At 33.8% G+C, this 25,138-nt stretch overlaps 3 protein-coding genes across 9 annotated transcripts; 2 read left to right on the top strand and 1 right to left on the bottom strand.

Moving 5' to 3' along the window:
• The first annotated feature begins 439 nt into the window (after positions 1 to 439).
• Positions 440 to 11,952, top strand: LOC124183921 (WD repeat domain phosphoinositide-interacting protein 2). 4 transcript variants are annotated; one of them, XM_046573098.1, is made up of 11 exons: positions 440 to 709; positions 1,899 to 1,981; positions 2,065 to 2,231; positions 3,355 to 3,549; positions 3,635 to 3,751; positions 3,834 to 3,988; positions 4,198 to 4,365; positions 4,565 to 4,672; positions 4,903 to 5,003; positions 7,129 to 7,185; positions 9,293 to 11,952. In XM_046573098.1, the coding sequence occupies exons 1-11, from the start codon at positions 573 to 575 to the stop codon at positions 9,400 to 9,402; spliced, it is 1,398 nt and encodes a 465-aa protein (XP_046429054.1). In that variant the 5' UTR covers positions 440 to 572; the 3' UTR covers positions 9,403 to 11,952. The 4 variants fall into 4 exon arrangements, with proteins under 4 accessions (XP_046429054.1, XP_046429053.1, XP_046429056.1 ...); XM_046573097.1 differs by having other exon boundaries at positions 7,129 to 7,191; XM_046573100.1 differs by lacking the exons at positions 7,129 to 7,185; positions 9,293 to 11,952 and adding an exon at positions 5,324 to 5,582.
• On the bottom strand, positions 11,408 to 18,911 carry LOC124183918 (transitional endoplasmic reticulum ATPase TER94). Its single transcript, XM_046573092.1, has 13 exons — positions 18,763 to 18,911; positions 16,878 to 17,237; positions 16,606 to 16,798; positions 16,163 to 16,397; positions 15,898 to 16,031; positions 15,096 to 15,344; positions 14,833 to 14,997; positions 14,572 to 14,694; positions 14,224 to 14,436; positions 13,799 to 14,107; positions 13,558 to 13,719; positions 13,315 to 13,469; positions 11,408 to 12,921 (listed from the first exon to the last, which is right to left on the bottom strand). Exons 1-13 carry the CDS (start codon positions 18,777 to 18,779, stop codon positions 12,831 to 12,833), a joined length of 2,406 nt encoding a protein of 801 aa, XP_046429048.1. The 5' UTR covers positions 18,780 to 18,911; the 3' UTR covers positions 11,408 to 12,830.
• A 1,302-nt stretch (positions 18,912 to 20,213) lies between these two features.
• Positions 20,214 to 25,131, top strand: LOC124183936 (leptin receptor overlapping transcript-like 1). Of its 4 annotated transcripts, none has more exons than XM_046573142.1 (5): positions 20,214 to 20,363; positions 21,312 to 21,386; positions 21,636 to 21,834; positions 21,981 to 22,126; positions 22,872 to 25,131. In XM_046573142.1, exons 2-4 carry the CDS (start codon positions 21,346 to 21,348, stop codon positions 22,092 to 22,094), a joined length of 354 nt encoding a protein of 117 aa, XP_046429098.1. In that variant the 5' UTR covers positions 20,214 to 20,363; positions 21,312 to 21,345; the 3' UTR covers positions 22,095 to 22,126; positions 22,872 to 25,131. The 4 variants fall into 4 exon arrangements, with proteins under 4 accessions (XP_046429098.1, XP_046429099.1, XP_046429101.1 ...); XM_046573143.1 differs by having other exon boundaries at positions 20,215 to 20,363; positions 22,879 to 25,131; XM_046573145.1 differs by lacking the exon at positions 20,214 to 20,363 and adding an exon at positions 20,431 to 20,692.
• Positions 25,132 to 25,138: the final 7 nt, after the last annotated feature.

The following is a 25,138-nucleotide window of genomic DNA, read 5'->3' as shown; positions in this document are numbered from 1 at the left end:
GCTTGCTATTGTGATTTCGTTCTGTTCGTGGAAGGTCTGGCGTTCGACCAGATTTCTCGAAGCAATCGGCCGGGGCTCAGAGGGCCCCTGGAATTTGGCGGACCGAAAGGGACCGCGAAAAATTACTGCCCACCCCTGGCTTAGACGCTCCCACGCATGCGCAGTAGTTGATAGAAGGAGACGACACTTTCATACCTATTATATAGAGATCAGTGTTCATAACACGCTATCTCTCTCTCCTGAAGCCCAGTCCCCCACCACGGCAGTGATCGTTCTAGTATTACTATATATATTCTTCATGGTCTCTGTTGCGCGCGCAGGCCAGCGGAAGACAATGAAAGAGAGAACGCGGTAAGACGAGGAGAAGCGAGATAGCAGCTAAGGGAACGACGGAACGCCATCTGATGTTTCAATTTCGTCGTTCCATGGTCAGCGAAGAATGTCAGCTGTTTCAGGTTCAATATGGATACGGAATAACAGTCCGACCAAGCGAGCGTACGTGTTTGGAGGGTAATTCTTCCAAGGTCGTATAATCCAACGAAAGTTATATCTAAAAGGCAGTCGTCTGATTTATGCAAAATCTAGCGCGCAACGTTGATGTGTTGACACAGGGATTTAAATACGGAATATCTGGACTCATGAACCTTGCAAGTCAAACCTCGGATCCTCAGAGTGGTGTTTTCTTTGTTAATTTCAATCAAGATTGCACGTAAGTAAACAACTCGTAAATGCTAATGACCAACCTATTACGTATTATTTTATACCATATTCGTCACAGTCCCACGTCATCGTATCCACCTTCTTTAAGAATTACGAAATGCCTTCGAAAATCATTAACATCCAAATTTCGCCTTCGCTGGACCACAAACAGCGCGTAAACAGAACGCGTACGCGCGTATAGATATATGTATATCTATTGTGTATTTTTTCTTTATCATTTTCATTTTTCCTCGCAATATTATTATTAGATCACAATACGCACACTGGGGGAAAAAGGTGATAATTCATCACGACTTCTGTTATATTTTTATTAGTTTATTTTTGTTTTGTAATTTGCGAGACGAAAATAATCGTTCTATACGTCATGAAGAATTATCTTCCTGATTTGCAAAGTACAATCATCGTTCAACAGTGCTTAAAACCGTAATTCGTGAAACACGATGATGCAACAGTTTAGTGCAAAAACACGAAATATGCTTAGTGGTATGCACATACACAAAGCTCGAGGCTATCTGTTTATCCTTTCTAATTTTTTCATTTCATCTATATTTTTTTTTCGATCTATTTATTATTGTCTGTTTTCATTGCTGTGCATCTAAATTTCTTTCCCATGCATAACTAATCTGCATTTTTATCTATTGTCATAAGAATAATTAAAGAAATGCAATGTCTGTTCATTCGTTATTGCTGAAGCTGCAGCCACAAATCTTGCGAAATACCATCGACCAATGGCATGACAGACTCAGAATACTAATGATCCTTTGTGTACTTTACCTCAGAGCTTTGAACATATGTCGAATACAGTGATGAACTTCTTGCACTGTTTAGTTATTTGTTACTTACAATTATTATGACAGTTGATACAATTTTTCAACTTCATTACGTATCAAATTAAACACTTGACAAACACATTTTATTGTATATTAGTTTTTCTAGTTATGACCTTGTAATGGTCGTAAATTTTGATAAAATAATTGATAAATTAAATTCAAAATAAAACAAAAGTAAATATTTTGTAGCCTTAATTTTTATATTGTCAGATACAAACAATATGCCAATCTTCAGTACGAATTCCATCAACCTATTATTAGTACTTCGATAAATGGAAACAAAAAGTTGTTCATGTATTCTTTTCAAGTTATATACAAGTAAATTAAATTGTTTTATCAATTTATTAGATCCCTCGCAGTTGGCACGAAGTCTGGCCACAAAATCTTCTCGCTCAACTCTGTTGATCACCTGGAAAAAATTTATGAAAATGGTAAGTAACACCTTTTTTTCAATCAAAGGTTGTTGAAGTAACTAAATTTTATTCAGTTGAAACTGTTCGGTAATTCTGTACAGATTCTGAAGACATATGCATTGTCGAGCGGCTGTTCAGCAGCAGTCTTGTGGCAGTGGTCAGCCTCTCCTCCCCCCGTAAGCTGAAAGTATGCCATTTTCGTAAAGGGACTGAAATCTGCAACTACAGTTATTCCAATACCATTTTGGCTGTGAAATTGAATAGAGCGGTTAGTAAATTTTATCCAAAGTAACGGTAAATATCTGGGGTAACTCTGTTATGTAATCTTATTATTATGTTTCTAGAATTTCTTTTATATCTGAAATTTCTAATACTGGAAAAAAAGAAATCTAAATTCTGCGTCTTTGAGAATAGTAAATTTTGCAACAAGGAGGGGAAAATGGTCTATTTCTAGTAATTGCCCTTCCCTGTTGCACAACATGTTTTTTTCAACTAGTGCATGTATAGGTCCTTTTTTCTGCATGTAGGATACAATAAAATATTTATTTTATATTTGATTTGACTTATATGAATTAATCATAATAATAATGATTGATACACAAAATCATTCAGTTTTATTAGATTGCTGATTACCTCCCTTGGTAGATAATGGATCTTACTTCTCTTAGGGATATATCGAACTCATTACCTCTTTACGAAGATAATGAGGTAATGAACTCATTACATTTCTAAGAAGATAATTAGGTAATCGACTCATTACCTCCCTAGGGAGGTAATATCCATTAAGAGGTTTAAGATTAGGATTAAGATTACGATTAGGAGGAGGAAAATCCGTTACTCACTATCTCCTTGAGGAGGTAATATCCATTAAGAGGTTTAAGATTAGGATTAAGATTATGATTAGGAGGAGGAAAATCGATTAAGAGGTTTAAGATTAGGATTAAGATTACGATTAGGAGGAGGAAAATCCGTTACTCACTATCTCCCTGAGAAAATGATACGAAAGTGAAGCCCGCACTCGAAATGAGCATCCGTCCACATTACATGTGAGAAGAAAGGCCTATTTCATACATGTGTTAAAAATAGTACTTTATGCAACAATTGACGAAAACTGGTTTCGTCACTGATTGCATACAATATTTTTTATCATAAATGCATCGAAAATGATTTTACTGTGCTCTATACAACAAAATGCATGTGCGTTATGCTCTATATGATTCAAACTACGCAACAGCGCTGCAAACGGCCATTTTAGGCACATGTTACAGGTATCTAAAATCGCGTTTTGGACGCATGTGTGATAAAAAATATTTTTTATGGATACTTTTTATTTTCTTGTTAATTACTATGTACCTGTAGAAAAATTATCAGAATCCCTTTTTTGCATACAGAGACTGGTGGTATGTCTCGAGGAATCACTCTACATTCACAATATCAGGGATATGAAGGTGCTTCATACAATCCGTGACACACCTCCGAATCTCGCGGGACTCTGTACGCTCTCCATAAACAGCGACAGTTGTTACCTCGCCTATCCTGGCTCAAACACAATAGGAGAAGTACAGATATTCGATGCCATCAACCTTGTCAGTGGAATTTTTAAATCTTATTCACGTATGCCTGCTGCTCATGTTGCACACGTTCTGTAATTGCATTAAATTACTTTTCCAGCAAGCCAAGACAATGATACCAGCACATGACAGCCCTTTGGCAGCTCTTGCCTTTAATCCATCAGGAAATAAAGTAGCGACGGCTTCAGAAAAAGGAACTGTTATCAGAGTTTTCCATGTAAGCAATTCACAGCTTTCATTTTTCAGTAATTTTTTGTTCCTACTTGCAGTCTCATTTCTCTTGTTTATCGATTTTTAAGGTACACGATGGTGCTAAATTATTCGAATTTCGACGAGGTGTTAAGAGATGCGTATCTATCAGCAGCCTTGCATTTAGTATGGACTCTCTGTTTCTTTGCTGTTCGAGTAACACTGAAACTGTGCACGTTTTCAAACTTGAAGAACCAAAAGAAGCGTAAGTATTAATTTGCCTCTTTACATTAACATCGTCGTTTCACTTTTCTTATGTCACAGTATTCGTTTAAAGACTTGTGCAAAGATTTGTCGATTTAATGTCTGTACATTACCATTTTATTCAAACCAATTAATCTCTCCTTTCCACTGAATTTTCTAACTTGGGTGTAAAATCATTATTACTGCAATTTTCACCTGTTGGAAATCTAGACCAGCTTCAGAGGAAGTTCAAAGTTGGATGGGCTTTTTCACAAAAGCAGTATCAGCATCAGCGAATTATTTGCCATCTCAGGTAACTGATGTTTTCAATCAGGGACGTGCTTTTGCCAGCGTACATCTACCTTTCCAGGGACTGAGAAATGTTTGTGCCATCACTACGTAAGTTCTAACGTTAATGACTCTGATGGAACTTATCGCATTTCTACAATATGAAATGTGTTCATCAGGTTCTCCCAGTTTTCTATCTACGTAGAATTTTTCAGAACGATGTATCATCTGCAAATTGCGAGAAAATTAATGGAATTAACATATATCTATAGAATAATAACAAAAAATATATTCGTACTTTTGCAAATAGGATACAGAAAGTGTTGAGGCTATTAGTGGCCAGTGCAGATGGATATCTCTACGTTTATAATCTTGATATGGTAGAAGGGGGAGATTGCACTCTGCTGAAACAGCACAGGTAAGTTGTACTTGTATTCATTTAACATTGTTTTTCCGTTACCTCGTATCTAGGATTTCTGTTCATTTGATTTCCTTTGTCGGAAGTCAAAATTTAAAGCATGAAGGTAAAATCCGAAAAATTATAAACTAGAAAAAAATGAAAGTAAGGGATGGCAAGAAAAAAATAAGTCGTTTGTAAAAGTACAACGCTCAATTTTACATCTATGAAATGCTTTCAATTTTGCGCAGGCTGGACGGCAAGCCGGATGAAATAGATGGTCCAACCGTATCTACAACAGCATCAGCAACTGTAGAAACACCTGCGGCAGCTCAAACAGTACAAAACACAGGTATTTTTTACTACATGTAATCTGAATTTCATGCTTCACAGCTCGAGCTGCATGATATAGTGTTAAGTCCTACTTCCTCAAATTATTTTACATTCAAAAGTTACTTGTACTGCCAACAGTAAAAACTGGCATATAGTAAAATGCTTGAATCACGTAAAGTTCGATGACTGATTAGGTGTGTACATACAAGATAACATGTGTCATCAATTTTAATATTGTGGCATTTCTGGAAACCAGGTCAACGCAAGGTCTGAGAATTCAATAACAAACGTGTCTAAAACTAATTGTCGTACCGAAAAAGTGTTATTCCTTTGAATTAGATACGATACAATTGCAGCACATCCTACTTTGTTGACAATTGATTTAAATGCTGCAAATTGAAGGAATCAAATACCTTATCAGTCATTTTATGTTATTTGCTGTACCTACAGCGTAACAATGAAAATGTCTGATTTGCAATCAGTCAAGAATTCAACGTGAGAGAAGCGCAAACAGATTAGGTAAATCGAACCTCTTCTGTTATTTTTTTGCCATACAATATATACGAAATATACACAACTTGGAGAAGTAACGTGTTTCTTTCTGTTTTTCTTTTCATTTTTTTTTTTAAATTCTTTTATGCATGACTGTTTTATGGTTCAAAATATTTTCTAACTTATCGTTTGATGTTCATCATTATTGTTTACTTCTTTATTTAGTGAGATTTATGAGTTGAATTTTTTCTTTTCGTTATCTAATACCGAATCGAATTAATATTCATCATACACAGATACTTGACTCAACACAATGTTCTGAAGTTGAAAAATTGTGATTTTATGTGTCAGAGTTTGAAAGGTACGTTTTCTGTTGAATTTATTAGGCCGTCGATATTGTTCCTGAGTAAAAACACCTACATCAATATTAAAAACAGCAGCCCTTTATTAGTAATGAATTCGGACGTGTTATCACTGTTATGAAACTGATTTGATATTTGCACCACATAACTTTAAGGTCAAGTGTGATGGATGGAGAGAGAAGAAGCAATATCCTATCCCACTTATTCTCCAATTAGTTAGAAATCCAGCCAAGTAGTTTGACGCTTCTTTGTCACCATTTTCTCGCTATTTTATTTTTATGAACCATCTAGTTATTTCAAGTGCACCATTGATTTTCTCACAAAGGTATAACGACACGAAGAAAAATATTTGTCGTTATTGTATTCAGTGGTCTGATAATCATTTGACCAATTTTTTTAAATTCTAGCTGCCTCTAGGAAATGCTTGCCAATTCAATTGATATATTTTAATTTTCCTTCATAATTTAAGCTGTAAAATTTACGAATCCTCAAGTCTTTTGCGTACTAATTTATCATCCATCAATTGTATACCTGGTAAAGTTGATTTCACAGATGAGCAATTTCAGTGTTTTATCACCAACATTTTACTGAAGAGAAAAAACTAGGAGAATCATTAGAACGTGCATAAATTTCTTCCGTTTACGGATAGTCAGTTATTATTTAGTTTATAGTAATGATTTATTTAGTGACAAAAAACCGTAATAAAACTGTGATGTAAGTTTTTCGATATACATAACTTGAGAACGTTTCACATTTTCTTCAGTGAATTGCTCATAATATTAAGATTAGGTAATTGAATCTAACAGTTGTGTATGTCTGTAGTATCCTAATGGTGACTATTTTTCCATTCTGTCCACTGATGATCATTAGTTTTTGGTATCTTTGAACACCTGAACAAAAATTAATCTAGTATAGGTGAAGATATTTTGAACCGTACATTGGCGTAGTCGAGCATGTTGTTATTATTTCACTGGTATAAAGATATACGTACAGCGAACATAGAATACAACAGAATTAGAATTTGAAAATTGGTAGATTTGAGAAATTTTTATGTTCACATATTTATTCTTAGTATGGATTTTGTTGCTTCCTCCAACGATGATCAAAAAGCTACTAATCGATAACCTTCTATATTGCGAATAATCTTTTAGCGATTGAGAAATGTTAAATTCTACAGCCTTCTAGCCCCCTTACGAGACAGACGATCTCTTGGGGGATAGAGAACTTCAGTTTACCACACTTGATGTATATATACATATATATTTTTTTTCTTTTTATTATCTACGGAAGGCTGCATAAATAGCTACGCGGGTGCATTGCGCGGCCGCTCGCCAGACGCCATGTCAGGTACTGGTATGTCCTCTTTCTCCCCCACTTCTCACTTTCTTATTACATTATAATATGGTTATCAATATTATCATTCATACCACCTCGTGTCCTCTCTCTTCGTCTCACTGTACATTCATACTTCGATATGCTTACCTTGGCCAAGTGCTCATCGACCCCATAGCCGTGACACATATTTGAATATCGTCCGACGAATACTAAACTGAGAAAGCTGAAATTTCACGATTAGTTAAGTTCTGAACAATATTTTTGCAACAGTAACACTAAATAACGATGTATTAAGAATTACACCTGTACTTGAGAAATATAGCATGTAGTTTCAATTTGATATTGCAAATATTAGGAGATAAAAAAAAAACTATCCTTAATTATTAGGCTACAATAAACTATTAGCTGCTTGTATTTTTGCGTTAAATGTTATAGATTTTTTAACGGTATATTATATGTACAATATCGCTTAATGCTGTGCTTTGAAACAGAAATGAGAAAATGTAGTAAAAGAAAATGAAACCACCTGTAGAAAGTATAAACTCTGAGTAAATAACTGGTCTAGGAGAATATTAAGATTTTTTGTGTCCCTGTATGCTTTTCTTTGATTGAGGATGCAGTGGAGTAATCACGAATTCTATCAAGTATCTCAGTATTATTATAATTATTATTATTGTTATTATTATTATTACTATTATTTCTTTCCTACCCATGAATTGTTCAATTTCTCTTGCACTTTTTCTTTTCTTTCAATTGCTAACGCATAATCGAAATCGAATTAAAAATGCACTACACTGTCGGTTTGAAAGCTTTGAACAATTTTCGGATTGTTGTTACTTCTGATTAAATTATTATTAATGTCAGTTCCAGTTTTTTTTTTTTTTTTTGCATGGAATTACGTAATTACATTCAATGATATTCTGACGAAGTGTGGACCAGCAAATACTTCACAACATTTCTCCAGCCAATTCAAACGAATCAATCCCATATCGAGATACAAACCACTCGCATATAATACAACATGTAACAACATTTTACACCAGATAACAAAACATCATATACGTTCATACGATAACAGTAAGAAACAAAAAAATTTTCGAAAAAGGCAGTAACACCTATAGATGTCTTGTCATTCATTAGAGACACTCTATAGTTTAAAATGTAAAAGATATAGATTTTTGTATAAGTAAATATTAATTACAGCTAATTTATGTTCACTCTAAAGGTATTTATATTTTATCTGATCATTATATACATTGTATCATTACTCCGAGTATTTGTTGATATCTTGTTTTTTTTTTACATCAAAAGATAAAATTTTTATATCATGTCATCTTGATTTATTATTTTCATATATTCTCTCCCTTTCACATTAAAATACATTAACCGCATACGATTATCCGAATATTTTTGCGATAGATATATCTGATGAAAATTTGAGGAAAAATTCTCATTCGATTATTAAGAATAACAATAAAACAACCAAAGTGAAAAACTGATAATAAAAATTTTGCACGATTGCATGATTGGTTATTTAGTTAATTTATGTACTTGTATATTTTTCTGCATCGTATCTAATGTATGTGAATGATAAAGGGGAGAGAGACCTCGTTTCACAACATGGGATCAATTTTTCCATCAATGTGCGCTATTAATTTTTCGAAAAAATATCATTTCCTGGATTTTCATACACCCTGATTTATGCAAAACAATAAAAAAAATTATCTGTTTTCATCGATTGTACTGGATACATGAACTGTGACAATTGTATTATTGAATTCTGCAAAACCGTCTACACGTTTATTAAAAAGTTCTAAAACTGTTGCAACTAATTTATTTATTTATTTTTTTTTGTCCATCCATGCAGCCAATACATTTGTTCCACGTGGTACTTGACATGCTTTCGATTGTACTACATCATTATATAACACATATGTACAAAATGCCTCCATAATTATTGACAAAATTATTGTCTGTTCCAATATTTTTGTCTTTAAACCTACTCACATGCACATGTTATATGATCACACCGTCACGCACAATTTAATCCACATGTCGCAAATATCTGAAGCTTGGATCATGAAAAAAGAATAAATAAATTAATAATAATCGTTTGTAGACTCAGAAAAGTTTCACGAGATGGTAGCTGCTACGGAAAGTCCACCCAAGGGCGGTTTTCGTTTGGATGACGACACCGAGTTTCCACCGGTCACACAAAGGACTGATTGAAAACTATCTTTGACATATCTTTAAGGGATTTTGTAATGATAAAATAATTCAACACGTGGAACATGGATAAGTCTGTGTCGATACATACAGCTTTTTGAAAGTTTTCCAGGTTTTTCTTTGATTAAATTTGTCTAGCTACTTCATTAATAGAAGCCATGTTATTATTTTCTTCTGATACATTTTTGTAAATCAATATTACATCTCTAATTGTTTTCCATTGGAGAAAATTTAATGAACGATGAAATATTCTTGTGCAGTGGATTGTGTTAAACAAGAACAAGGTTTCGCTGTCTCTCGGTTACGGCTTATAAACGTATTTACAACTTTTTTTTTTTCATAAATTGAAGAATGGCTGAGTATATTGGCATAGATTTACTCTATTGAAAATAATAACGAAAATGAGGAAAAAAGAAACAATGAGCACAGTGGACCACATTCTCATATTTTAAAACCGCAGGCGAACGATAAAAGAGCCTTTTTAAACATACGTTGACATCTGTTGAAGCAAAAATACAAAGACAAAATTTATCAAAAATACATACCTTAAAAAAGTATAATTTAAATCATTATCAGTAATATGTAAAGAGAGATAAAGGTCAATAGATAGTAAAGGTCATAAAAAGAAATGTGTTTTTAAGGTGTATCAAAATTACTATCGGTTCCACATACATACAATTTTTCTCTCTCTCTCTAGTTTATTATATTTTAGTTTTTTTTTTTCGAAAACAAAAAAAAAAAATAAATAATGAATAAATCAATAAAAACGAAAAAAATCACAAATAAGAAATAAAAAATTGGTGCCAATCGTAGACCTACTTGGGGATATGAAGTCGATCATATTTTTCGATTATTAATTTTATTTTACATCATTACGTAGAAACACTGTGTTTACTGTGTGTAACTGTAATATCCGTATGTCACGAAATGACGGACCTATGCATCTCGATTTATTGTATCTAGTGGTTAATAGACGGGAGCATTCCGTGTGTCATTTGCCAGGCCAGTGTAATGGAAGATCTACGATAATTTGAGACAGTTTTATACTAATTTAAGTCTTGTTTGGTAATTTTAATTTTATAAAAATAATTACGATTAAATTAATTCAAAAAAGATACAATAAAAAGGAGTTTAAAAAAAAAAAAAGAAAAAACGAATAACGATTGTAAATACAAAAAAAAAGCTTACGTATTAATATTGTTATGTATAATTTCGTACCAATACATGTATGAACACGCTAGCAAATTGTAGCTAATTTTTATTTTTACTTGTTAAGATTACCTCATCTATAGGTACATAGGATATCATTATGTATCTTGTGGTTTTAATCAGAGAAATCTAGGCATATTTAATGTATTAGTTGAGTATTATAGTGATGATAATAATCGTGATGAACTATTTTTTATTTTTTTTTCTCATCCTGGATCATGGTATTTGGATCTACCATATTCAGTGCTGTTGTGAGGATGTGCATATTAATATTATCATTGTTCATATCTACTATAACGAATCACGTGTAATGTAATTATTTTTCACTGCGAATAAAATTTAAACGTTAAGTAAAACAATTTTTGAATAAAAATTATCTCAAACGCATCTCGTCAAGATATTTGTATGTGAAATACATGTAAGAATCCGAATGATGGACAGTTTTTTGTCTTCTTCTAATCGTTGTCGTTATTATAACATGATAATGAATGTGTTCATATGAGAATAAGATTAATAATAAGATGGGTAATATTCATAACAACAGCGTTAGTTCACCACCAACAATTCGCTACAGAATTGATTTATTTTTGTTTCTCTTCCAGAGGATCATACAACACATAACAGTCGACAAGACAATACGGATTGCTGAGAACTGGAACGAAATGTGGGATAATAATTTTTTCTCCGTTATAATTGGAAACAAGTGCATTTTTAAATAATTTTGTTTCATCCATTTTTTATTTTGCTTCCTCTAATTTTATGCAGCAGTACAAAAGGAACTCGCTTATTCAAAATTTCGTTATTTTATTACACCGTAACACGAAATTACTTCAAAAAACACTCACGGAGGAGGAGAAAAAGAATGAGAGAGAGAGCGAGATGGAAAACATATCAATGATAATACACTCTCAGTGTAATCTGTTTTAATCAATAATTATAATAATATAATGTAAAAGTTTTAAACATACTAGAACATGTGTAAGTATGTGTACAAGATGGAACATTTATGATCATATACCTATGAAAGTATCAATATACTTTTGTATCTTACGCTGCCAATTTTCCATAATTTTTTTATTTCACGTCTATGTTTCTTGATCAAACTATACTCGAGAAGCCGAAGTTATTGTGGACTTATGCCTATTCACAGAGTAGCAGGTAATTTCATCTTTCATGCAATTCATGTATGAATCACAAAGCTCGGTGAATTTTTAATCTCGAATAAAAGAATTTATTCGATTTTTTGTTTATTTGCCGATAAGCGGTACTTGCGCTATCAACAAAATATTGGTACAGAGATGTGTAAGAAATTATCTTTCATTTAAAAAACCAAGATGTTTCACTCGGGGTAACGAAAAAAAAAACTTAGGGATCTCCTTCCTCTCAGAGGCAAAAGGATTCTCGTGTAGAGTTCAGCCACATTGCAATGCAAAATCTACGCCAGTTACAATTGAACCCTGGTATTTCATTTTGGAAATGATTCATCTTATAACAAGAGTAGCAAATGTGGTGGTTGTACATGAAAAAAGGGTCTATCAATTATCGTTTACTTCGATTTTAAGTAGTCCGCCTGCTTATTTGTTTAATTGTAAGCCAGCATAAACGGCGAGTTATGGTATGATTTAGTACAATTTCCGAATAAAATAAAACTGCGAGTAAGAAATTTGCCAAAGTTTGATGAATGTGAGTGAAAACTTACAAATTCTCGTCTTCGTTGTTCTTTTTCGCAAATTTTTTAATACTCTTGACTATCGTCATAATTCGCACTTTTGTAAAAGATTTCGGATACTAGATACACCTGATGTAAAGTAGCATGGCGTAACATTATTCCTCCTTTCGTTACAAACTCTATCTGAGGAAGTTTTTGTATGTTTATTATTCAATTAAAATTCTGAGTTTCTTTCAATGTTTGTTCTTCTTTCTCTTTACCATGTAATACATAAAATCTTTCATAATGTATATTTCAATTACAATAAATCTTAACCTACTGATATACATTACATAAAATTTTATTCGCTTCAATTAATTTAGTTTTTTATTTGTTTTTTATTTTAACCATTCCAATCAAATTTTAATTAACTTAATCTTTTACTCAGGCTTTCCACCAACTATGGGAAAAAGATGTTACCTTGAGCTAATATGTGTGTATGTAATCGATGTATGCAAATATAGACCCTTTACACATGTACTCAACGAGAGATGAGATACGATTAAATGAAGACTTAGCTATATAGATCATCATCACCGTCATCTTGGAACGTGGGGTCTCCCTGCGTCGTGTCCTGCGTACCTCCTGTGCCGCTTTGCGGGAATCTAGGAGAAAAACAAAACCAAGTTAAGTGGTTATGAGAAAGTAATTTCTTCTATGAAACATAAGCTGTAGCAAATTGTTTGATGATTCGGTGTAAAATTTGTCATAGACACAAAAGATGTACAGAATATTCCATAATTATTGATTGTGTCAAGAAAAACACCTATGCGTTTAATATATCAATCTGATAACATCAATTTTGTAAGACACGAGTTACCTGATTTTCGGTTGGAAAAACTATGAGTTGAAGAAAATTAACGCAAGGGTAAAATTATTTGGTCAAATCTTTACACGAATAAACAGTTAAATAGAAAGATATACTATTGGGACCTTTGATAAATTGTTTAGGCAAAAATAAAACTCTTCAGCTATATAGCTTAAGTGGTCTTGCTCACCTGAAGTTCGTTCCGAATCCTCGAGATTGTTGAAGGGTCTGAGCGAACATTTCGTACTTACGAATGTCATTGTCAGATACTGAACGACGCGCAAACCTCATAGCTTCTTCAAAGTGAGCTCTGGTGATTTCAGGTACGGGATCATCCTCGTCCATCTGTGATGTGAGATATATTTTCTTACAAGAATGAAATAGATAAATGCAAGGGGAAACAGAAGCCTGTAACAATATTAACAATACTAACGTCCATGGAAACATTCGGGTTTGCAGCACGTTCTCGTTCGCGACGTATTTCTGACTCGATACATTGCCTAATCGCCAATTTGCAAGCCCTTTGACAAACCTCGGTAAGATCAGCACCGGAGAAACCGTGCGTTACCTTAGCTATGTAGGTCAGGTCGACATCCTAGTACAGAGAAACATGGATAAGAATTTGCAGGGCTATGGTCCACGCATAGTGCCCTCTTATCCTGTGATCGACGCACCTTGGCAACAGGGGACTTGCGTAGATTAGCTTTGAAGATTGCTTCTCGTGACTTTTCGTCCGGTAGAGGGATGTAGATCAACTGATCGAGACGACCTGGTCGTAAAATAGCTGGGTCAATGATGTCAGGCCTATTTGTTGCTCCGATGATGAATACATTTTTCTTGGCACCCATTCCGTCCATTTCAGTAAGTATCTGATTTATCACACGGTCAGCCGCACCTCCAGCATCACCGACAGTTCCGCCACGTGACTTAGCGATTGAATCCAGTTCATCGAAGAACAATACACATGGAGCCGCTGATCTAGCCTAGTGTTGCAAGATATCAAGTATTGAAATAAATTCGAATTTTGGAACATGCGCTTTTTCATTTGCTCATAACTTGAGTTGAGAATTATTCACCGAATGTTAATAATCAGATGTACCTTGTCGAAGACATCTCGCACGTTTGCTTCAGATTCACCAAACCACATGGTTAACAATTCTGGTCCCTTAACCGAAATGAAGTTAGCTTGGCACTCGTTAGCAATAGCTTTGGCCAAAAGTGTTTTACCACAACCAGGTGGTCCATAGAATAAAACTCCCCTCGATGGCTGCATACCAAACTTCAAGAACTTGTCTGGATGTTCAACAGGATACTGGAATTTGAAGAAAATAGGCACTTTATTGATGAGTGAATTGACTTTCAGTGACCGAATTGTTAAAATGAGATGACTCGATGCACGCTCATAAGGTGTTTATAACTTGGGAATTTAATTGACTTTATTACTGACCTGAACCAACTCTTGAAGTTCCAGTTTGACGTTTTGCAGTCCGCCGATATCTTCCCACGTAACTGTAGGTACTTCCACAATCGTTTCACGTAATGCACTGGGACTACTTTTGCTCATCGCATACTGAAGATTGTAGGAAAAGGAAAAAAAATATTAATTACAAGTGAAATTAAGTTATTCAAAGGTTGTCGAAAACAAATTACTGCTGTGTCTAATTTCGTGTAAATCGAAGCCTAGAGAAAATAGTATTTATTCATTTACCTTGAAGTTTTCCATTGTGACAGCAAGAGAGGAGAGAACCTCGGCATCGATCTGGTCATCCTCTAAATCAATCAGATCCATCTTTTCTCGAATCTGTTGAAGGGCAGCCTCAGAGCACAATGAGGCTAGATCAGCACCGACATGACCGTGAGTCTCAGCGGCAATCTGAAAGAAAATGACAGTGTCAATATAAGTGTCAACAAATGGTATAAAACAAAATGTCATTTTTATTTGATAAAAAAATCCAAATTAACATAACTGACCTCTTCTAATTCGACATCATCGGCTAGTTTCATATTTTTGGTATGAATACGTAAAATTTCAAGACGTCCAGTTGCGTCGGGAATACCTATGTCAATTTCCCTGTCAAATCGTCCGAAACGACGAAGAGCTCCGTCAATGCTGTTTGGTCGATTTGTCGCAGCCATTACAATAACGTGGGAACTTTGTTTCATACCATCCATCAGCGTCAGCAATTGTGAGACGATACGTCTCTCCACCTCTCCATGGGTCTGGTAAATAAAATGTCACAAAATTATAAATCTAAATTGTAACATGATAAATCTGCGAAAAATGCTGAATTTTTTTTCTTTTCTATACAATGTGTCTACTACAATCAAGTAATCAGATTCCACGACTAGTTCCAGGACAATAGAATTATGAATTTTCAGGATAGGATACAGAGGATGGTTACATGTTGAATCATAAAATTTATATAGCAGTTTATATACAGAGTGAGTTGCTATCGACTGCATAATCCGTCATAGGTTAAAATTCAACGCATCAGGACACGTATTACAAATGATATGTCACAGTTACAAACAAAAATATATTACATCAACTTTTTCAAGATAAATCAAAATATTTCATGACTTTTCCAGAACTATAGGAGCAATTTGTGTTTTCCAGGATAATTCCAAGATTTAAGGATATTTCAGGAGCAGTAGACACCTTGTCTATGATCAATAACACGTATTTGAACAATCACCAAATTTATAGACTTAGAGGGAAAAGAGCAAAGTCACTAACTGTCCATATCACGTTTGAATACAGTATTTTACTAACCTTTTCACGCTTCGGAGCGATAGCATCCAACTCATCGATAAATATGATGGCTGGTGAATTTTTCTCAGCCTCTTCAAACGCCTTTCGCAAATTGCTCTCGGACTCACCAGCAAGTTTGCTCATAATCTCAGGTCCTATCGATATGAGAATAAAAGATTTAATTTTATGCATGTGACTTGAACATTAAATCCCATTCAAAGATGCTCGTAGAATAGTGCTGAGAGTTACATCAAAGCATTTATAAACCAATTCGCAATATGATTACCATTAATAAGGAAGAAAAAGGCGCCAGTTTCGTTTGCAACTGCACGTGCAATGAGGGTTTTTCCCGTTCCCGGTGGTCCATAGAGCAATATACCGCGCGGTGGTTTGACTCCGATTGCTTTGAAGAGGGACGGGTGCCGCAGTGGTAGCTCTACCATTTCTTTAATTTGAGCCAACTGCTTGCGAACACCACCAATATCATCATAGCCAACAGCATTGAGAGCTTCCTCTTCTTCCTGCAAATTGACAGCGCACGGAGAATAATGGGAAGCATTGTAAGATTCACTAACACCGAATATTAACATCTTGGACGATTGAAAGTTAAGTCACTCGGGTGTAGAAAGTGCTTTATGTAGCCATTGATGTTTACACATTTTATGCTTTAGCTAGTTAAATTTATCTGCAATAAAAACATTATAATCAAATTATAAATCAAGTACACACCTCTCGCTTGATTGGATCTCCCTCGCAATGTATCACTGTATCCGGAGCAACGATACAATACGGGCCTGGATCAGTCTCAACTACTTTAAATTCTACGGCGCGCATTCCTCCGCGTACGATGAAGTTGTCATCTTTATGGATTGGGCGATATGCCTCAAGGAAGTATGGTTTCAAATACACCTCAAACAAATTTCTGGCAAGAAAAAATTATTTGTGTTAGTAAGAATGCCAACAGACCAATAAGTGTGTATAAAAGTTTTCAAATATCTCACCCAGTAAGACCTTCGACAGTGTCGTCCATGGGTAGAACATGGATACGTTTGCCATATTTAACATCCGGGCAAGCTTGAACGGATACAACGTCGCTGAGTCTGACACGCAGATTGTTTCTGACGACACGGTTCATATGTATCTTCTCATCTGGACATGTGTCGTCTGATAGTACGATGCACACGGTTTCCTTGCGCCTTTTTCCTTTCAAAAGTACAGTGTCACCGCGAAACAATTGTAGCTCATCCATTTTTTCCTGCGAGAGGCCGACGACTGAATTGTCATCATTGATCGCCTCTGCCACCAGAAGCCTGTTTGGCCTGTCCTTTTTGCGCAAAATCGCAGTCGCGAGATCATCTCCACTAGAATAATAGTAAGGTAAAAAATTAAGTAAATATTGCCAATTCTTTGTAGATGGTTTAGTATTGCTCGGTATATTATCGTACTTTGCAAATATTGTTTTCAACAGTCAGACGTAATTGGAAGTTGGAATAAAAAATGGCAATATGTGAAAGGTGTCCCTATCATAATACTGACTATATTCTCAAGATACTTCAATACTCTAGGACTTTTGTCTACAATCAAATTTCATTATGTGTATATTTATTATTTAATTTGTGTCTGCCCGTTATGAAGAGATTGTATTCCTAATAGGTTCTAAGTTTTTGAAACTGACTTTCATTTCTCTACCTTGAGCACATTGTTCTAAAATAATTCTAATGATTAATATAAATTACAGTAAGATATAGCAATCAGTAATACACATTTCCAATCCCATCGTGCAATTGAAAGTAAATACTTTATGCATGTCATGGAGTTTAAAATAGAAATGATTTTTCTTCCGACCAGTGCGTCAGAAGTGGGGAAAATAGCTGAAGCCATAAAAAACAACTTTAAATAACATACTACAAAATCGGCGAGTTTTAACAGGTTTTGAAAAACAGATACTCTGTGATCTTTAGAATTTAATTTATTTTAGAATGACTAAAAAGTGGACTCAAAATTGATTACTTTTAATATAACATGTCATCATCAAGATGAGACTCACACAATGGTATCACAGATAAGTATAAGGTCAAATAAAAAATTTTGGGACCAAGAGCGATAATAGAAAAAAATTCAATATGAGTCTATTTTTTTTTCTACGTTCAGGGTAGGAAACGAAATAAGGCAAGTATATACAGACAAGATTCTAGGTATTTTAATACTAAATAAAAAGTTATTCCGACGTGAATATACAATACATCCTTTAAGGACAAATTGCAGAAAGGTTGAAAAATGTTAACTATCATAATAAATGATCAAAGTGATCGTCGAGTAGTAATTGCAGCAATTGTGATAACGTAGGTTATTATAACAGTAATATTAACAGGAATAATAATAACAATAATGACTGTGAAACAGGATTGAATATACGAGCAATTTGACAATGAGAAATACGTAGGAATTCCAAAACTGTATTAATGACTTCCTAGTTAGTCTCTGTCCACTTGAGCTTAATTTTTTGTCATGTCAAATTTTTGTTTCATCGAAAAATCCTTTGTCATGTTACGCCTGCTGTGCGGCCATGATCGCACGGTCCGCAGGTGTAAATAAGATAAATGGGTATAAAACGGCACGAAAATAAGCAAAGATTTAATCCGTATTGTGAAATAATGAATACCTTTACAAAGAGCCGGGCGAATTGTGAGAATAGAAAGTATAAGAAATTCGTTAAACTTGAGTCGGCGTCGACATGATGACAACGTAAAATTTGGAAGCGTAGAGGCCGTGAATTGAGGGTATTGGAAAAAATAGTAACCGATCGGATGATATCGTGTACATATTATCGAAAATACAACCTACTGAAACCGGATTTAATACCATTGTATTATTCAATAAGCTTACCTCTTAGGATCACTCATATCTTATTTTTTTTTAATAAACTTGGGAAAAAAATGCAAACGTTACAATCACGATCCCCCTTCGCAACTAACACGAGTCACAGACAGCCAGCTAACCCAATGAACATCTTCCACTCACATCTGTCATGGCCGCTTATTCGCGTTCGCGAACCCATCTCAAATTGTTCCTATATTCGATTCTGCACAGTCATATAACTTTCATCAAGTTTTATAACGCAATTGCAATTTTTGGATTTGTTTTACTCCGGTGAAATCCCGAACTGACTATTCAGAAACTGTGATTAAACATTTTTCATAGTATTCGGTAATCGAATATTGCATATTCGGAGTAATTCTGTTCATTAGAGGTTGAAAACCGATGAATATGATTAATAGGTTTATCTTATAAGTCGTGTAATATCCACCTTTAATAAGCACCATCTGCCTATACGCGTGCTTGATCAAAAATAGAACAATCTGAAAAACAGTGCAAATAATCACCGGAGCACTTCAGAAAAATTCATATTAATTATGTCTCATACGTGGAATGACTGCAAGCCGAATTCGCGGTAATTACTGGCGGTAACCAAGTTCGTTGACTTTCGTTAAATTTCGTAGCGGACAGAAAAAAAAATCATTGGTCATTGGCTATAACTCGTTTCGTGTTACAGCCACGCAGTTCAGTGTCGTTACTGATGCCGCACGTCATTTTATACCTTATTGTTAGAGCAATGAGCATATTGTATCTGTGTTATATACGTACACATGCTCTAAGTATTATGTATGTACGTAAAGTGTGTACATACACGATCATTAGGTTACAATTGTCGTTTTATAAACTACCCGCCAATTAAATGCTTCGTTTTTTATAGGTATTAGTTGGGAAGCTAAGCAAACGCACTCATTCAGGTCATATTTATTGTATATTGGAAAACTGGGTACAGCTTCAACAATTCTCATACATCTACAGTAAAACCTGATGCGATTTATCGAAATCTGGAAATTTGAACATAGATCGAAAAATTATTCTAATCTGAGGCTTTCCGACGTCCATTCAAAACTCAAGAAAATCTTAAATCTTGACATAACTATAATTTGAAATTGCCGATATCCGAGAACTATAAAATACGAGAAATTTTGAGTATGAAATTTATACTAGCAAATTTCAGCATAAACAAAGATTTATTTTGATGGTTTCATGTAAATGAAATGACGAGCCTGTTTTTCAATTTTTTCTTAAATTCACATCGACTACAAACCGAGCTATAAAAGCATTTTATTAACTAATCCAGCTGATTATAATAGTGTTCAAATAATATTATGCGGGAATTACTCCTTGCTAAAGCAGTTCCAATCTACTATAGAAATTCTTGTTAATAAGAAACCCCAAACACTATACATCGTAATATCAAAAATGTGCCCACGTTTTCAAATCAAAAGTGTTTTATCTTCAGTTATCTCAAAAATGGATGAGCTGGTGAGTCATTTGCAGCCATATTCAGGGCTTGGCTGTCATCTTGCTGCTTGATAATTCCTAAATGGAGTAGGATTTCAAGAACAATAATTTGAAAAAAGGATTGCGTCAAACAATGGCAGGAATCAAAGGTGATAAATATCTCGATTATCAAATATATGCAATTATCTTCTTCCTTTCGAGTAGATGACGTACAGAAATCGTATTCTAATCGACTAATCATAAACATGAGTAAATAACATTGGGTTGACACATAACCTCAACACTTGTCAGCGGACTCCGTGTATTCACGTCTCTTTTGTTCGCTGCCTTTCTAACACAATCATAACTGGATTAGAAATTGCAGCTCATTGATTTTTGTGTCCTTCCCTTTTCTTCGAATTTTTCGCTCCATGCGTCATTAATCAATTTCAACAAGTTGTAATATTACGTCAATTTAACAAAAGTGCTATGATAAAAAGTAGGTTTTGCCTATATCTTGACCTTTCATTCAACAAGAAACCAAAATCACTTTGCCTCGTATCTTTGCTCGCATTAAGTTCTAATCCTTACAACTAGCAACAAAACTATTTTATTTTCAACCGCTTGGTCGACTAATTCCAGCTTTTATTGGTTGAACTTTGTACCTATTTTCAATCAGTAATGGTTTGCGAATTTTAAATATCTTCTAAATAGAGAAAATTATTTGCCAATATCATTGTCGTTTTGAAATGTAGGATGTCTCGACAACACCTCGTAAAATGTGTAAATAATTTCCCACACTCGGTTAATCCTATTTCTTATGATAACTTAATTTTATTCAGTCTATTTAACTATAAGAGACAATATCACATATCACATAGACCAATGTAGCAATGAATTGATTGATGCCCCGACCATTCCCAAAAATCCTAACTTCAAAGTGTTCAGATTAATAAATTCTATTTTTCTTATGTCTGTTTCACGTACTTTGCCCGATGGTATATTTGGTTAATAGCGTAAGTATTAATTCCATTTTTACCATAATCATTTAAAGAATACAGTCTCAATGCTCTGTCAAATGTTAAGGTAAAATTAATTTTTAAATTATTGGGGCTCAGGTTGATCACTTTGGCATTTGCCGGTTCAATCGGCATGACATTTGTTATCTTGGGCTGCGCACTTCCAGCATACCAGTAAGTTAAACCAATAAGTTTTCAATACTTTTAATACATTATTAGTTACCTGGCAAAATTTTCAGAAATCAAGCATCATTCGTGAATACAGCTTGTTTAAAAATAATTTGAGATTTCGTTGAAAATACCTGGTTGAAAATGTAAAATATAAGTCTTTACAGTAATTATCGAAATTGAGTTACTTTCAAAGCTGAGGAAAATAATATTCAAAATACTTTAAAAATAGAATCTACATTGAATATATTTCAGAGCATGGTGGCCCCTCTTTGTAGTATTATTCTACATCTTATCACCAATTCCAACATTGATAGCGAGACGTTACACAGAGGATTCCGGAAGTAGTAGCAATCCCTGCCTCGAATTGGCAATCTTCGTTACGATGGGATTCGTTGTATCATCCTTTGCTCTGCCTATTGTGTTAGCACGTTCACCAGAGAATGACCCAACGGTAAGTTTGCCAATTTAAAACACTTGATAATTATATCTCGAACGCCAAGCTTGTATTGAGAGAAAACTGATTATTGAACTGCTTAAAAAAAATTACAAGGTAAGATGTATTCATCTAAATTTCTTGCCTGTGAATTGTTATTTCAGATAAAGTGGGGCGCATGCTACCTGACCTTGGTGGGAAACGTAGTGGTATACTTAACTCTGCTCGGTTTCTTCATGACCTTTGACCAAGACGATACTGACTACAGCATGTGGTGATCTGTTTGAATACCTTGCCGTTGTCCAAAATGGTAGATAAATAATTTACCTGTTTACTTAGCGGTAGGGTTTTAATTGTCTGATAACATATCGAGACGGAGCTCTGTGATTACAGAATGTTCCAGAAAACCCAGTGTCAATATGTGTTTTATTATTTTTAGAGCGACATTGAATTCTGGATTAAGATTTAACGCATAGATATGTATTTTTCTGTTTATCATATATTACTGAAAATCAGTAAAATCGTTAACCGCGAGTATGCAATGATATCTCGTCGCAATCATTTGTACGACTATCCTACAATATTTTTATCAATCATATATTTAAATTCTTTGAGCAAAGTTTCGGTAAAAATTAGTAAACGATACATCTGAGCTTTGATAAATAACCAAATAAAGGAAAAATTTTAATAGATTATTGGTATAATTTTAAGTATTCAACGACATGTGAACGTGAAAACTTACAAGTTACACGAATGTTAGTTCTAGAAGTTCGCGTTCAAATCTTTTCAGTTACGTTTTATGGTTGCAGTGCAATATAACAAACATATACGTATTGCATATTATTACTAAAAATATTTATAATCTAATGAATATTGTTGCTAATTTTCGCAAGCGTATGATTATAATTCAACACTTCGATATTGTGATAAGTGTTTTTCTATGCAAAATTATCTGTGTATTTGCAGCTTAGTGCTTACAACAATTGATGCTATCTAGTAATAATATACCACTGAGTTATACGGCTCAAAAATATACATATTTATGTACCTAATAGTTTTCAGATTTTATCTCAAGATCTGCGAAGATGGTCCATCAGAATGGAATATAACGAATTGTGTGACCGCCGTTTAATTCTGACTTTGTTTAAAACCGCTATTGTACATTACTTCCACGTATAACGTGTGTAATTTTGTGCGTGTTGATAACGGTAATTATTATAAAAGTATAGGCAAGGTATCGCTGCAAAATTCAGTATCACTGATTCACGTAAAACTTGTACTAATACCATAATTAAATAAAAAAATAACGACGGAAACAAGTCATATTCGTGAAATTATACATAAACGTTTTATTAATCGCTAAACACAAATAGCAATTAACTGTATTATGTATATCTGTCCTTATCAGTTTAATGCAACTAGTCTATATTGTGAATTTAATGACGAGTAAAAGTCATGTATAAAAAATAATACAAACTTATGATAAGAAATCTCACGTTCGGTGAAACTCACACATGATCAATTATCACGCGGCAAAATAATTAAGTTCAAATAGATTATTTGTGTGAAATTGTGGTCAGTGTAAAGCTTCAACTCTCTTGTTTGTAACGTACTATGTCGTGCAATACTATATACAAAAATCAAACTTAATGCCGGTACATAAGAATGTAGGTACATTGTCGTATTGATCGTAAGGTAATTTAATTAGATTTGTTTGTACATTTTTCAAAAAAAAAAAAAAAATGATAACATATATACATATATACACATGCCTGTCCACTTTTGTACTATAATACAAAAGATAAAAAAAAAAAAAATTGATATGAGTTAAATTAATCACAAACATGATATTTTCTCATTCCTCAACGAATAACTCTTATGTGTTTACGTCTTAGAAATGCATGGAAGTTGCAATTATTGTTAAAACTTTACAAAAAAGAACTGCTAGTTATTAACATTGATACATAAAATGTGATGCGTACCTTAATATTAGTACAGTTACAGAAAATTACTATGATATCCTCATGTTTGTAACTTTGGAACTTTTGAATTGCTGCTGGTTGAAAATATGTTTCAGTATCCGTGGGTTCATTTTTCAACCGTTAATTTGTCCATTTTTCTTAATGCTATAAACATTTGTACTGACTTTGCACAAATAAATACGTATAACAGATGTTCAAACAAATTTTCCATCAAAGTAAATACGATTTACCCACCTATTATTTGATGGAATAACAGTGTCTGGGTTTCTTGGGGTAAAAAAAATGTCACTGTATGCCTTAAATACGACGAAAGAAACACCTGTTTCAACCGAATAAAGAAACTGAGCAAACTCGCATGAAAATAGTGATTACAGGAAAACAGAGCATCATCAGATTACAAAAAATTCAAATAATATGATCAATACATACGTACAAGACTTAAGAAGCCTGTCACGGATTATTAAAAAATTTCGTTCAGTTGAACGAATAAAAATGATATTAGGGAAAATAGAATAATAGTTTGCAAAGACTGAATGCTTATATAATTTTGATTTATTTTGTTCTCATAACGCATTCAAGATATTTGCACGTATGGTATTGTATTTACAATAGGTACCTATCAAAATATATGTGAAAGTACATTTGTTCACCTTACAAACTCTATGAAACCGTTTTGCAAATCGTTTGTTCCAGTTTTTCTAGCCTTTTAATTATAGTAACTGAAATTTCTTCGATATTTTTATGATTATTCATTTTATAAACTACGTGAAATCATTTTGCAAATTGTTCGTCCCTGTTACTCTTGTTTTTAATCATTGCATGTTAAACGTCTTCAATACTTGTATCAATATTCATATTATAAACTATGTGAAATCATTTTTGTAATTGTTTGTTCCTGTTTTTCTTGTTTTTTTAATCGATATATCATTAATTTTGTTAATAGTTGTAGCATTATTCGCCCCATCAATTGTATGAAATCATTGCGCAAGGCGTTTGATTTTGGTTTTCTTGTTTTTTAATTATTACATCATTAAGTTTTTCAATACTTGTATCATAAGTTCAATTTAGGATTATGCGCATCCCGTAGTATAGCATGCGTTCAATACAAGTGGAATGTACCATTAATTTTAATAAGGGAAGGTCTAGCATAATGCTCGGTGTTCTGATGGTTTTATCTATTCACTCTTCATTCATACATATGCGTGCCATAAAAAGTTCCTTAAAAAATGGAATATTCATCATTTAAGTGGAAGTACTTTGCTAATGAATGGAATTTGAGTTGGAATGTTGAGTTTGATTGAACGGATTTACAATTTATAAATCAAAAGCTGCTCCGAATT

This window comes from Neodiprion fabricii, chromosome 5 (genome assembly GCF_021155785.1).
Source record: "Neodiprion fabricii isolate iyNeoFabr1 chromosome 5, iyNeoFabr1.1, whole genome shotgun sequence".
In the NCBI taxonomy this organism is placed as follows: domain Eukaryota; kingdom Metazoa; phylum Arthropoda; class Insecta; order Hymenoptera; family Diprionidae; genus Neodiprion; species Neodiprion fabricii.
The sequence above is the reverse complement of the archived record's forward strand: the minus strand, read 5'-3'. Positions and strand labels throughout refer to the sequence as shown.